At 49.9% G+C, this 14809-nt stretch overlaps 1 protein-coding gene across 1 annotated transcript in view; it reads right to left on the bottom strand.

Moving 5' to 3' along the window:
• Positions 1-14809, bottom strand: part of PLOD1 (procollagen-lysine,2-oxoglutarate 5-dioxygenase 1) — a 71023-nt gene that overhangs the window by 17128 nt on the left and 39086 nt on the right. Inside the window, exons 12-13 of the mRNA XM_033922371.1 lie at positions 4294-4419; positions 3504-3645 (exon numbers count right to left, since the gene is read on the bottom strand). Coding sequence (XP_033778262.1) covers positions 3504-3645; positions 4294-4419 — 268 coding nt within the window. The remainder of the gene's footprint in view (positions 1-3503; positions 3646-4293; positions 4420-14809) is intronic.

Genomic DNA, 14809 nt, shown 5'->3' with positions numbered 1-14809 from the left:
CCCCCGCGGGACCCTGCGGCACCATCAACTCTTACTCCCTCTAATGTCGGCCCTGCAGCTCCAGACTTCCTCGCACCTTCTCCCCTCCCCCTTTGGATCGCTATTATTTTAAATGTTATAGCCGCGGAGCTGTATCCATCAGTGGAGATGTCTAACCTCGGCCTGCCCCGGAACTCTTACTGCAGCAGCCGCCCGTCTAGGCAGGAACAGGAAGTCACTGTTGCAGTAAGAGTTCCGGGGCAGGCCGAGGTTAGACATCTCCATTGATGGATACAGCTCCGCGGCTATAACATTTAAAATAATAGCGATCCAAAGGGGGAGGGGAGAAGGTGCGAGGAAGTCTGGAGCTGCAGGGCCGACATTAGAGGGAGTAAGAGTTGATGGTGCCGCAGGGTCCCGCGGGGGGGGGGGAGGAAGGAAGGAAGAAGAGGAACCGAAGCATGGCAATTGTGGGGAAGTGCAGAGCTGCAGGGAAGAGTGTTGCGGTACCCAGCTGGAGGGAGAAGGAAGATGAGGGAGGGAATTAAAGGAGATGCCAGGGCTTGGAGCGTAGGAGGAAGGTATGCCAGTCTAAGGGAAAAGGAAGGGGGAGATGTGAGAGCATGGAGGGGGAGCGAAAGATGGAAGAAAAGGAAAGGAGAGAGATGCCAGAGAATCAGGGAAGGGGAGATACCAGACTATGAGGAGAGGTGTGGGAGAGGGAAGGCGAGGAGAGAGATGCCAGACCAATGGGGTGAAAGGAGAGATGGAAGGGGGAGGCATACAGTTTCTGGAAGGGGCATAGAAGGAGAGAAGATGCCATATAGGGGAAGAGAGACGGCAGACAGTGAATGGAAGGAAGAGAGTTACAAGAAGATGAGGAAAGGAGAAACCACAGAAGACAAAGGTAGAAAAAAATTTCTATTTATTTATTGCTTTAGGAGACATGTGTCACTGTTTCTGTGAAGCATTGTATGCAGAGTCCAGTTTCTTGCTGGTTCAATTTAACCTTTGTCTATGTATTTTTATTTTATCCCCCCTTTTACAAAACTGTGAAGCGTTTTTAGCACCAGCCTTGGTGGTAGCAGCTCTGATGCTCAGAATTTTATGAGCATCAGAGCTGTTATCTCCGTAGCTAAAATCCACACTACAGTTTTGTAAAAGAGGGAGGGGTTAGTTTGTGATTACATATTCCTTACTAGGCGAAGGTGTTTTCTGTGTTCTGTGTGTTCGAAAGACATGGTTTTCTGTTAGGATTGACGGTGTAGGATTGATCTGTGCTGGTCTGGCTTGTTTAGTTTTACAATGGGTGTATTGATGTACTGCTCACTGCAATATGTAAGATGCTGCCTTTTCCTAGGTACTCATGTGTGACGTGTGGTTTGTTACTAAAAATCATGTTTTTCTTACAGATGGGGGGGGGGGGGGGTGCCAAAAAATGATGGGCCCCGGATGTTACATATGCTAGGTACGCCACTGTATGTAAAGATACCAGAAAGCTGGTGTAGCAAAAACTTCTAAGTTTTGAGTATTTAACCCTCCCACAATCTCACGGGCACTCGTTTCAAGTTTATTGAGATTTTGATTTAAACGCAATATCAAATATTTTCAATGCGTATAACAAAAATAAATTTGGGGAAATAAATAAAACCATTTGAACCAGTGTTCCCGCTAAGCTGCGCTGGCGTGCGCTGGCGCACAAAATATTACATCGCAGCGCACACGTTTCTCGTCACAGCGCACGATCGGAAGAGGCGTACGGCAGATGGCAGGGCGGCGAGAGGAGAATCGGGCGAGTTGGCTCATAACTTGCTGGCGCCCGATATTTTTGGCTCACGGTGAAAAAAGTTTGCTCACAACACCCGCCCGCTTAGAGGGAACACTGGTCTAGAGCCTTTCCAGTGTTGTCGTCTTCGCCCCCCCCCCTCCCTCCCCGGCGCATCCGATCCCCCTTTGAGCCTCCCATCCGACCCTCCGTGGTCTGGCCGCCCCCTTCCCTTCTCAAGGTCCCGACAAACCTCTTGACTAGCAGCGGCCACAGCACTCTAAACAGGCTGCTTCGGGGCCTTCTACTGCCCTGATTTGCTCTGCCGGTGACGCGGCACTGAGGAGGCACTGAGGTCACTAAGGACATAGGATGGGACACTAAGGACATAGGATGGTGGCACTGGGGGCACTAAGGACATAGGAAGGAGGCACTGAGAGCACTAAAGACAAGATGGGACACTAAGGACATAGGAAAGGGGTCACAGAGTCAGGCAGGCATGGCATAACAGAGAAATACAGGCAGACAGGGGGCCAGGGAGACAGAGACAGAAAGACAGACAGGGGGTCAGGGAGAGACACAGACAGAAAGAATGACAGACAGCGTACACGGAGAGAGAGAGAAAAAGAAAAAAAAAAAGATAGACAGACATCTACTCTAGCATCCGTTAATGTAACGGGCTTAAACACTAGTCTAATATAATAAAAGCCTAAGCCGCACATGCGCACTCCCATCGCGTGTTCCGTTTTCCGTGCGCTGTAGGGCACCACAGATAGGAGTGCGCATGTGCGCAAAACACTCTCTCTCCCCCCCCTGAGGCGGATGTCAGCCATAGGGGGAGCAGGGAATAGGGAGGGGTGCTGCTGGACAGGGAGGCGGTAAAAGTAAGGGAGAAGGGCTGCTAGCATCCGTTAATGTAACGGGCTACACAACTAGTGAGTAATATAATGCTACTTCTGTTCCTATGTGTAGACACTTTAATTTTTGCCTTGCTCTCGAATCAGTACTAAATTATCACATCTCCATCAGCTCCAGCTTACTTGTTCAGAGCCTCTAGATTTGACCATGTCATTCCTTTCTTTGTTTCCTTTCATCCTATTTATTCTATGAGCTTTTGTTATTGGTCTATAAAGCATTTTACTCAGGTGCTCCTGATTCTCTTTCTGATTTATCACTCTTGGAATCTCCTTGGTGCCCAATACATTAATCAGCTTTCTTTGTTAACCCCGGCTCAGGTTTGGCTTGATTTTACTCCCTTTTCATATTCCAGTCCACTTCTGTGAAACCTCTAGAACTTGTTTTAATAAGGTCCTTAAAATCTATCACTTCTCTCTAGCTTTAGGGGAGCTGTGGTTGTCTTTTTTTCTGGTGGGGCACTCAGTGTTTTGGTTGTGGCTTGGGTAGAGAGATTGTAGCTCTATATTTCTCTCTTTTTTCTATCAATTGATTTAGTTTGAATTGTAAATCATTTTGCTTTTTTGAAACTAATGGTGGTATATCAAATTCTTAATGTAATGCAATTTACAAACAAACAGGTCAATATTCAAAGCCATTTGCCAGATTACAGCCACCATTATCCAGATAATGGCATAGCTAGACCTGGCTTTGGATATTCAACAATATCTAACAGGTGATGCCAAATATCATTACAGACCACTTTGGCACTATCCAGAGAGTGCTGGGGTGGTGTATGAGCAGGATGAAAACAATGCTGGCAGCTACCCTTAGCCTCATTAGACTCTTAATCCCAGACACTTACTTCTTTCCGGATATTGTAGCAGAAAGCCATATCTGGGTCCATCTTGTTGCTATGGTAAAGGTCTTTCTGACTTAGCTCAGACCTCAGAACACTTCCTTTTATCAGATAGACCCCAGAGATGTATGGAACATTCCAAATGCCTCTAAAATCATAATTGGGAGAAGATTAAAATGACTTAAGATGCTTAATGTTCTACACTTGTCTAAATCACCACAGGAAGGAGAATAATAATAATAATAGCTTTATTTATATGCCGTCATACCTTTCATTTCAAGACGGTGTACAATAAGAGGTGCTGATATCAGCGAGTTAACATCAGTTGGAATTAGGAAGAGGTAGGTGGATGGTTAAGTGGTTGGGCAGCATAGGGGGGTGGGAGGGGGAACATGTAAAAAGAGGTAGGTGTTGAACCATTTTGGAGGTTCAGACAAATTTGTCGAATAAGTGCTTTTTTTTAATGATTTTCTGAATGTATGGTATGTTAGTGAGTTCAGGATTAGGTCGCTTAGGGTGTTGTTCCATATCCCTGCTTGGAAGGCGAGTGTCCTGTTGAGGAATCTTTTGAATTGGCATCCTTTTCAGGAAGGGAACGTAAACAGGAGTGTTCTGCGTGAGTAACGGAGTTTGTCCTGTAGGATGAAGTGTTTCAGGAGGTAGGATCAGACACTCACTGGAGAGAGTGCCAGGAGAATCTGCAGCTTTGCATTGTGGTAACTGCCATAGTAATAGCTTCACTACCTACTAACTCAAACCTAATAATAGGCCAGTCTATGTCAGTAGAGTTACTCACACTCTGTGTCTCTGAACAATATCAACATAGTCTTCTGAGCGAGCATAGAATCCATCTGGACTTAAGGCAGCCCAAAAATTTGACCACAGTTTTCCAGGATGGCTAACCAGGGGGGCAATAATGGATCTGTGGGGTAGGAGGAGAAGAAGAAGAAGAAATGATCAATAACAGTTTTCAGTACTACCTCAGATTTCATAATAACAAGATAACTTAAATCTAGATATTCATCAGAGTCAACAGGCCCACTTATTTCCAGGTCTTAGTCCCACAAGTTATCAGTAAAATCTGGTGTAGATTCTCTACTTTTAGGCCCATAACATAGTTCTCTTACTTAAAGAAGATGCTTCAGAACAGATTTCCAAATAAAACGTCTTTACTAAAAATTCTTCCAAAGTATACAGTCATTGGCAACCATTCCAGTGCATAAGTATTCACATGTACAAACTGCAGAAAGAGTTCACAGCTACACCCTTCAGAGACATTGTCCTTCTTTTATTTTGGTGTTTGGGTTCGCTCTGGACAATCACTAGGCACCCTGATTTCTCAAGGAACCTTTCAGTTCCTGACACAGAAATCCTTTGCTCCTCCACTCTCATGGATCCATACGGACTCCTAGATTAACCATGCTCACATTGTTTACACATAGAAATAGCTTCCATAAGTGAAAGTTTAAAGAGGGATTCCTCTGCATGGTCCTCCACCACCACCAGAGGGATTCCTCTGCACCATTTCTACTGCAACAGAGACAGACTTCCTCCTTTGTATTGGATTGGAAGCAGGCCAATGAGTTGCTGTATCTTCCTACCATCAGCTCCTTACAGAGAAACACTTGGAACTTGCTCCCTCTTCTCCTCAAGCCTTACAGGTAATTCAGATCACAGTGGCGAGATTAATTCTTGGAATTACCTAGGTCAGCTCATTTACAGGGTGCTGTAAATATATGGTGCTGAATGTTAAGTGCTACCTCTGTGCCGAATTTTCAAGATGGAAAAGCATGCTAATGGATGCAAGACAGTGAAACAGGGCAGGAATGGCAGATCCACACAAACACATTTATGTGCCCATTTATAGAATAGCACCTAAGTGTTTCCGTGCAGATTTGCAAAGGTGGAATGGCCATGGGTATTCCCTTAAAATGCACAGTGTCATAGAATAGTGTGGATCTGTGCTCAGCTTGTGTGCTGGGATTTACCCCTGGTTTCAGCTGGTGTACTTCCTTGTGCCTAAAACTGGATATGGATTTTGGGGCTACAAAAGGTTCCAGTTTCAGAATGTCAGTTACAGAATGCCATTCAATGCTGATTTTTATCAGTGCCGATTATTGAGCACCATTTACTGAATCCAGACCAAACCCCCTGTATTGAAAACACTGTATTGGTTGCCAAATGTCTGTAAAGTACAGTACAAAATTATGATAATAAGAACATAAGAAGTTGCCTCCGCTGAGGCAGACCAGAGGTCCATCTCGCCCAGCGGTCCGCTCCCGCAGCGGCCCATCAGGCCTATTGCATGAACAGTGGTCCCAAACTAATTTTGTAACTTACCTCTAATCCTAACCCTAAACCTACCTCCACTCCTATCTGTACCCCTCAATCCCTTTGTCCTCCAGGTACCTATCCAAACCTTCTTTGAAGCCCTGGTAGCGTGCTCCTGCTTATCACATCTTCCAAAGAATTTATGGAGAAGTTTCAGCTTATTTTTCCAAAGTTTTGCAAATGTATAAATCACAATAAACATTACAATCGGAACCCTTTAGATCAGAGTTTCTAAACTTCTTCAAGCCAAGAACCCCCTAAGTCTAACAAATATCAACTGAGAACCCCGCCCAGTCTCCGCCCCAGACCTCACCTCCATAATAATAGTACTAATTGTAATGCAATTTCTTCCATCCATTTTTCATATGCACAAAAAGCACAGTTACTTACCGTAACAGGTGTTATCCAGGGACAGCAGGCAGATATTCTCACATGTGGGTGACGTCATCTACAGAGCCCCAGCGCAGACAGCTTTTCAAGCAAACTTGATTGAAGTTTCAAGTTTGCTACACTGCACCACGCATGTGCATGCCTTCTTGCCCACTAGAGGGCGCATCCCACCTCGTGGTCCTCAGTTCCATAACTAGCAAAGAAGCCATCCTCGGGGAGGCGGGCGGGTTGTGAGAATATCTGCCTGCTGTCCCTGGATAACACCTGTTACGGTAAGTAACTGTGCTTTATCCCAGGACAAGCAGGCAGCATATTCTCACATGTGGGTGACCTCCAAGCCAACCAAAAAAGAGCAGGTGGGAGGATGGCAATTAAGAAAACAGATTACGTAACACCGACTGGCCAAACCGGCCGTCGGTTCTGGACAAAGTGTCCAGACAATAGTGGGAGGTGAACGTATGAACCGAAGACCAAGTGGCAGCTTTACATATGTCCTCCATAGGAGTAGATCGGAGGAAAGCAACCGAAGCTGCCATCGCCCGGACCTTATGCCCCGTGACTCGACCCGGGAGCGTAAGACCAGCCTGAGCGTAGCAAAAAGAAATACAAGCAGCCAACCAGTTTGACAAGGTGCGCTTTATAACAGGGTGTCCTAAACGATTAGGATCAAAGGACAAAAATAATTGAGGAACCTTCCGATGAGACCTGGTACGTTGGAGATAAAAGGCCAACGCCCTCTTACAGTCAAGCGTGTGGAGCGCCGTCTCGCCAGGATGGGAGTGGGGCTTAGGAAAGAACACAGGAAGGACAATGGACTGATTGAGGTGGAAATCAGACACAACTTTAGGTAAAAATTTAGGATGGGTGCGGAGGACCACCTTGTCATGATGGAACACAGTGAAAGGCGGCTCCGCAACCAAAGCTTGCAACTCACTAATCCGTCGAGCAGATGTGAGAGCAATCAGAAATACCACCTTCCAAGTAAGGAATTTCAGGAGAGACTTGTCGATAGGCTCAAAGGGAGATTTCATCAGTTGAGCTAAGACAACATTCAAATCCCAAACGACAGGAGGGGGCTTCAGAGGGGGACAAACATTGATTAGACCCTTCATGAAACGCGTCACCAGAGGATGAAGCGAAAGAGAACGTCCCTCCAAGTGCCGATGGAAAGCCGAAATGGCACTGAGATGTACCCGGACAGATGTCGTCTTCAGGCCGGAATTAGACAAATGTAACAAATAGTCCAGTACCGAAGACACCGGGACCGAATCCGGATCCAGATGACGCGAGGAACACCAGGAGGAAAACCTGGTCCACTTCTGGGAATAACAAAGCCTGGTCGAGACCTTGCGCGAGGCTTCCAAAACTTCCCGCACCGACCGTGAAACCTGGACCGAAGTCAAGGGGAAAGGAACCAAGCGGTCAGGTGTAACGACTGAAGATTGGGATGTAACAGCGAACCCCGACTCTGAGATAGCAGAGAGGGAAACACAGGCAGAAGCAGAGGCTCCCTGACACTGAGTTGAAGAAGCAGGGAGAACCAGTGTTGACGAGGCCACCGAGGCGCAATGAGAATCATAGTGGCTTTGGACGATTTGAGACGAACCAACGTCCTCAAGATCAGGGGAAAAGGAGGAAACGCATAAAGGAACCTCCCTCCCCAGTCGAGAAGGAAGGCGTCCGCTTCCAGACAGTCTGGGGAGTACATCCGAGAACAATACAGGGGTAGTTTGCGAGTGTCCGGGGAGGCAAACAGGTCCACTTGCGGAGTCCCCCAGCGGTCGAAGACCTCGCGCAGGACTCTGGAGTTGAGTGACCACTCGTGCGGCTGAAGAAGCCGACTGAGTTTGTCTGCCAAGCAGTTCTGTTCCCCCTGTATATAGACCGCCCGTAGGAAGATGTTCTGGGAGATCGCCCATTCCCAAAGGCGCAGAGCTTCCCGGCAAAGGGGCCAAGAGCCCGTCCCACCTTGCTTGTTCACATAATACATGGCCACCTGGTTGTCCATTCGCACGAGTCGCGGAGCAGGTGGCAGAAAGCACGAGCCGCCAGAAAGATGGCGCGAAGCTCCAACACATTGATGTGACAGCGTCGGTCCTCCACCGACCACAGGCCTTGGGTCCGCAGACCATCGAGATGGGCCCCCCACGCGTACTCCGAGGAGTCCGTGGTCAGAACCTTGCGAGGCAGAGGGACGAGAAAGAGCAAACCCCCGGAAAGATTCGAAGAGTCGGTCCACCAACGGAGCGAGCGTCTCAAAGAAGGAGTCACCGTTATGCGAGAAGAGACCGGATCGCACTCCTGGCGCCACTGAGAGGCCAGAGTCCACTGAGGAATTCTCATGTGCAGCCTGGCGAACGGCGTGACGTGGACCGTCGAGGTCATGTGGCCCAGAAGCATCATCATGCGCTGGGCCGACACCAGCGGCAGCTGAAGGATCAGCCGACCCAACCGAACCAAAGCCTCCAACCGCGGAGGAGGAAGGAATGAACGGAGGCGAACAGTGTCCAGCACTGCGCCTATAAACTGAAGTGATTGGGTCGGGCATAATTGGGACTTGGGAAAGTTCACTTCGAACCCTAGTCGTTGAAGGAAGGCGATAGACTGTAGGGTCGCTGAGATAACCCCTTCCCTGGTCGGGGCCTTGATCAGCCAATCGTCCAGGTAAGGGAAGACCTGAAGCCCCCGAGACCTCAGGGCTGCAGCGACTACCACCATACACTTCGTGAAGACTCGAGGGGACGAGGCCAGGCCGAAGGGGAGGACTCTGTACTGCAGGTGCAGCTCGCCCACCTGGAACCGTAAGAATTTGCGGAAAGCGGGATGCACCGGAACATGGGTGTACACTTCCTTCAGGTCTAGGGAGCACATCCAGTCCCCTTCCTCCAAGAGAGGATATAATACCGGAAGTGACAACATCCGGAACTTCTCCCGGACCAGGAACTTGTTGAGCTTCCTGAGGTCTAGAATGGGGCGTAAGTCCCCAGTCTTCTTTGGGACCAAAAAGTAACGGGAGTAAAACCCCCGCCCCCGCTGGTCGGAGGGAACAGGTTCCACCGCCCGAAGCCTCAACAAGGCCCTGGCCTCGGCCATGAGGACGGGGAGCTGGGTCCGGTTGTATGGGCAAGCCCCTGGTGAATGTTCCAGCGGCGCAGAGCAAAAGTTGAGAGAGTAGCCCTCGGAGACGGTCCGGAGCACCCAAGCGTCGGATGTTATCTCGGTCCAGGCCGCGTAAAAGGACCGGAGTTGACCCCCTATGGGAAGGGAGTCCGGCGCGATGGTGGAGGGGGCCGGCCCCATCCGCCTATCCCGTCAAAAGGACGGCGCCGGCTTGGCAGGACCATGCGCTGGAGTTTTGGTTTGTCCCCCTCTGCCCTGTCGAGGGGGGCGCCGAGGTGGTGGCCTTGAAAAAGCCGGGGTCGACTTTTGAGGGTACCTCCTCGGGGGAGGCCGGAAGGGTTTCTGCGGCGTGGCTCGAGGTTTCGGACGGACCAAGGAGGCTAACGAGCGCTCCTGTTCCGAGAGCCGTTTGGTCGCCGCCTCCAGGGATTCATCGAATAATTCGGACCCCACGCAAGGCAAGTCCGCAAGGCGTTCCTGCAGGTTTGGGTCCATATCGAGGGTGCGTAGCCACGCCAACCGGCGCATAGCTACCGCAAAGGCCGACACCCTCGATACCAGCTCAAACGTATCGTATACCGCATGGAAAAGGTACAACCGCAATTGAGACAGGTTGGACACAAACCTGTCGAACCCTTCCTTGCGGGAGTCCGGCAAGGCCTCACGATATTGGGGCAGATCCTTTACCATGCCACGTAGATAGGAGGAAAAGGTAAAGGCATAATTTAACGCCCTGGTTGCCATGAAGGAATTGGCATAGAGGCGACGACCAAACTTGTCAAGGGTCCAACCCTCCCTGCCGGGCGGAACCGCCACAGAAACCCGGGAGGGTTGCGTCTTTTTGAGCGCAGACTCGACCAGTAGAGACTGGTGGGAGAGTTGAGCCTTCTCAAACCCCTTGGGTGGTATCATCCTGTACTTGGACTCCATCTTAGACGGCACCGCTGCGACTGTAAGAGGTGAAGTCAGGTTCTTAAGCAAGGTCTGATGAAGGACCTTGTTCAGGGGTAGCCGGGGGGATTCCCTTGGGGGAGCAGGAAGGTCCTGCTCTTCGAGGAACTCCTTAGTATATTGCGACCCAGCCATGAGGTCCAGGCCCAAGGCACGCGCCATGTCCTGCACGAAGCCAGAGAAGGAGGACTGCCTGGCCGGCGGGGAGGGAGTTCTCGACCTCTCCGCCGAACAAAAGGGGGAGGGCTCGTGAGAATAACGGGGCTCCCTACCGGAACCCGAGCCCCATGAGGCCAGATCTAATGGTCTCGAGGGGGTCGGGGAACGTCTCCGCCTCGAAGAGCCCCTGGGAGACGTCCCAGGCGTCCGAGGGACCGAGGTACGCCCCCTTTTCCTCGGCGAGGAGTCACGAGAACCCCCTCTCGCAGGGGAACAGAGAAGCCTCGGGTTGTCGAGACGAAGCTCCGAAACCCGCAAGGCCTCGCCCCCGAGCGGCGAGGAGCAACCACGTCGCCGAGGAGAGCCTCTTTAACGCTTCGGCTTCCTCGGGCGACGCCTCGCCCGAGGCCGGCCCGAGGGTGAGGAACCCCGGGAGGACCTCGAGGAGGAGGAGGAGGAAATCCGTCTCACTCTGCGCACCTTGTCCCGGGGCCGAACGCTGCTCTCAGGCGGGACCCCGAGGTCGAGGTCGAGGGCAAGGTCGAAGCCGAGGTCGGTGGTGCCCCGGTAGCCGCGACCGAGGGAGTCGAGACCGAGGTCGCCGAGGTCGGTGCCCCCGAAGCCAAAGCAGTCGAGGTCGCAGCCCGCTGCAGTTGTTCGAGGGCGCCAGACAGCTCCGAGGAAATCAATGCTCGGAGCAGGTCCTGGAACGCCGGGATCCCAACCATGGTAGGCAGGTCCGAGGCCGGGGGATGCTCCCTGGAGGGCGACCTCGGTCTCGAGTATTCCCTCGGGGCATTAGTGGCCGGAGTCCTGGGCGGGGCCGAGGACGACCCACCCGCCGCAGAGGAACTCGAGGATGGCTTCTTCGACGACCCTGGAGTCGGGGATGGAAAAGAGGACTTACCCGAGGCAGGTTTGGTCGCAGGCGTCGGCTTCGAAGTCGAGGTCGAGGCACGCGGCGACGCCGAAGGCGCCGAGGCCGAGGTCAAGGCCGGGGCCGAAGCCGAGGCCGACGTCGAGGCCTTCCCGGGCGCGGAGTCAACTGTAAAAAGCTCCGCCATCCTGGCGCGGCGTCGACGGAGCGCTCTAGCCTGAAGAGTGGAACACCGATCGCAGGAATTAGTCGGATGCTCGGGTCCCAGGCAGAGCAAGCACCACCGGTGGGGGTCAGTGATGGATAGTAACCGCTCACACCGGGTGCATTTCTTAAAGCCCGTCGAGGGACGGGACATGAAAAAGAAAAGGGCCGGGAACGAACGAAGTCCCGCGGCCGCGGCTCCCGGGAGCCCCCGGAGCCGAACGGAGGAAACAAAACTTTTTTTTTTTTTTTTTCGACGAAAAACGACAGACTATGAAGAAAAAACAATAAAGAAAGCACAGCGACCGAGCTAAACAACCCAGACGCGGTGTCAGAAGGCTGAAAAATAGGAGCTCAATTTCCACAGGGCTTCTGGCTCCGCGGAAAAAACTGAACTGAGGACCACTAGGTGGGATGCGCCCTCTAGTGGGCAAGAAGGCATGCACATGCGTGGTTCAGTGTAGCAAACTTGAAACTTCAATCAAGTTTGCTTGAAAAGCTGTCCGCGCTGGGGCTCCGTAGATGACGTCACCCACATGTGAGAATATGCTGCCTGCTTGTCCTGGGATAATATAATCTTATTAATACATAATGGTAACCACAAAATAAAAAAAAAACACAAAGCACACTGTATGCAGAGAAAATGTTAATTATCATTTATATTCATTTTTTTTCAAAGAGGTCAAGGCAGATGACTTTAAAATATGCAATGTCACCTCAATAACAACTATAGAAAAATAGACAAATATAGTGCAAAATATAGATAGCAGATATAAATTCTCAAAACTGACACATTTTGATCACTAAACTGAAAATAAAATCATTTTTCCTACCTTTGTTGTTTGGTGATTTCACAAGTCTCTGGTTGCACTTCCTTCTGACTGTGCATCCAATATTTCTTTCTTTATGCCTCCTGCATACTTCCTCTCCTCCGAATCTCATTCCCTCACCCAACCAACATCTCTGTCCCTCCATGAGCCCAACTTTTCTTCCTCTCTCCTCCAACCCCATTGGCAACATGTCTCCTTCTCTCTCTCACTGTCCTTCTCTCATTCCCTCCCTTGCTGCAAAGAAAGTAGGGAAAGAGAGAGAGAATCCAGGGTACATCTCTCCCACTCCCTCTACTGCCATAGCCAATATTTCTCCTTCTCTCATCCCCCAGACCACGTGCAGCATTTTTCACCACCGCCCACCAGCCCCATGCCCATTTCTCTTTCTATCACCCCTCTCAAGCACAATGCTACATCTCTCCCTCCATCACTATGTCCAACATTCCTCCCCCTTGCATCCCCTTCAATCTGTCCCTCTGTTTCCTTTCCACTACCATTTCCAACATTTCTTGTTCTCATCGTTCTATTCCTCATTTATCTCTGCATCACTCCTCTCTCTATGCCCAATTTTCCTCTTTCTTCGTTTCCCCAAGTGCACCATCTCTTTCCCTCTCACTCACACACTCATGCCCAACAATTTTCCCTTTCTATTCTCTCCCTCCTATATCCCAAGATAGTGCCCCCTTCCTCCCTTCCTTCTGTGTCCCAAGTTTTTGCCCCCTCTCCCTGCCTTCCAGCCTTTGTCCCAAAATTGTGCCCCTACCATGTCCCAATGCGCTCTCCCCCCCCCCCCACTTTCTCCTTGATCATGTCCCCTTTCTCGAGCCGCACTTGCTTTTTTCAGGGCTGTCTAGCTGGGCTACTCCTTCTGCCTTTAGGAACGCACAGGCAGTGGTTCACACGCTGCACAAGGCTGACCCACAAGCCTGACGTCAGCTCTGATGTCGGAAAGAAGGTTTCTGGGTCAGCATAAAAGAGCAGCTGACACATCCTTCCAACAAGTGCCGCTGAAGGCAGGAAGGAGGTAATTGGGATCCCCCGCTGCCCCGAAGGCTTTCCTCCGACGTCAGCTCTGAAATTGGAGGGAAGCCTTCTGGACTGGCTTTGGTGGAGGGGTAGCCAGCAGGAAGGAGGGATCCCTGGCGGCAGCTTTGGCAAAGGGAGGTGAGCGGTAGTCAATATCCTTAGCGGTGACTGCAGCAGCCAGTGCCACATATCCCCAACAAATGGCTCAAGTACCCTTAAGGCTACGCATACCATTTGTTGAGAAACACTGCTTTAGACAGCTAATTATACCATCTGTTTCAGATTTCCATCATGTGGAAACTCATGCTCGTGCCTCTTCATTGGCAGACTATTACTATGAAACAAACTTCCTGGTTATCTCAGGCTTTGAAAACCTTTTTATTTTGTGCAAGCCTGCTAGGGCTGAAGTAACAGCACAGTGACTTATCTTTTAATCAGTTAAATATCTTCAGTCATATCTTGTCTTAGGGATAGTATAATTGTGTTGTACATGTCTGTCTTGATGACTATTGTTGAGTTTTGCTGATTTCATATCTATATATATGGCAATATAATCTTATAACCCCCTTAAGACTACTTAAAATATTTCAGTATGGGTCTGCGCAATGCTGGGGAAACTGTGGAGCTATAGAAGACATGTGGTGAACATGTCCCAAAGTGCAAGCCTTATAGACAGCAATAAGAACATAAACATAAGAACATAAGAAGCGCCATCTCCGGATCAGACCTTAGGTCCATCAAGTCCGGTGATCCGCACACGCGGAGGCCCTGTCAGGTGTACACCTGGCGTAATTTTTAGTCACCCTTATCCTTCTATGCCTCTCATAAGGAGATGTGCATCTAGTTTGCTTTTGAATCCTAGGATGGTCGATTCCGCAATAATCTCCTCTGTTCAACAAATTACTAAGGTGCAGTACCCGGCCAAGGCAGAACATTGCTTGCTACATTTTAAACCAATCAGTGTAAAATTGGAGCTTCATAAAGTAGCCACTAACTTTTCACAGTCAGCAAAGTTGCTTTGTCAGTGGTCTGGAAGCAAACCCATACACCTACTATGACCATGTTGCTCCTGAAAATGGACTATGTTTATCTGATGTCTAAATTAAAAGTGATTCAACAGGGCTGGCTCACTAATTTTTATAAAGTATGGGATGTGTACCAAACAAGAGAGGCCAAAACAAAAGTTACAGTGGCACCGTCCAACGATGAGACTTTAGGTGACCATTCACAGGTGAGCAGTATTTAAAAACATAGCAACATAGAAAAATGAAGGCAGATGAAGACCATATGGCCTATCTACTCGTAGTTTGCCCAACCATGCCATTCACTATCCCCTCCTCTTCCTTAGAGATCCAATGTACTTGTCCCAAGCTGTCTCAAATTCACTTTTTAGGGGGAGGTGTCTGCTGCACTTTTCATGGGAA

This window comes from Geotrypetes seraphini, chromosome 15, assembly GCF_902459505.1.
Source record: "Geotrypetes seraphini chromosome 15, aGeoSer1.1, whole genome shotgun sequence".
NCBI classification, from domain to species: domain Eukaryota; kingdom Metazoa; phylum Chordata; class Amphibia; order Gymnophiona; family Dermophiidae; genus Geotrypetes; species Geotrypetes seraphini.
The sequence above is the reverse complement of the archived record's forward strand: the minus strand, read 5'-3'. Positions and strand labels throughout refer to the sequence as shown.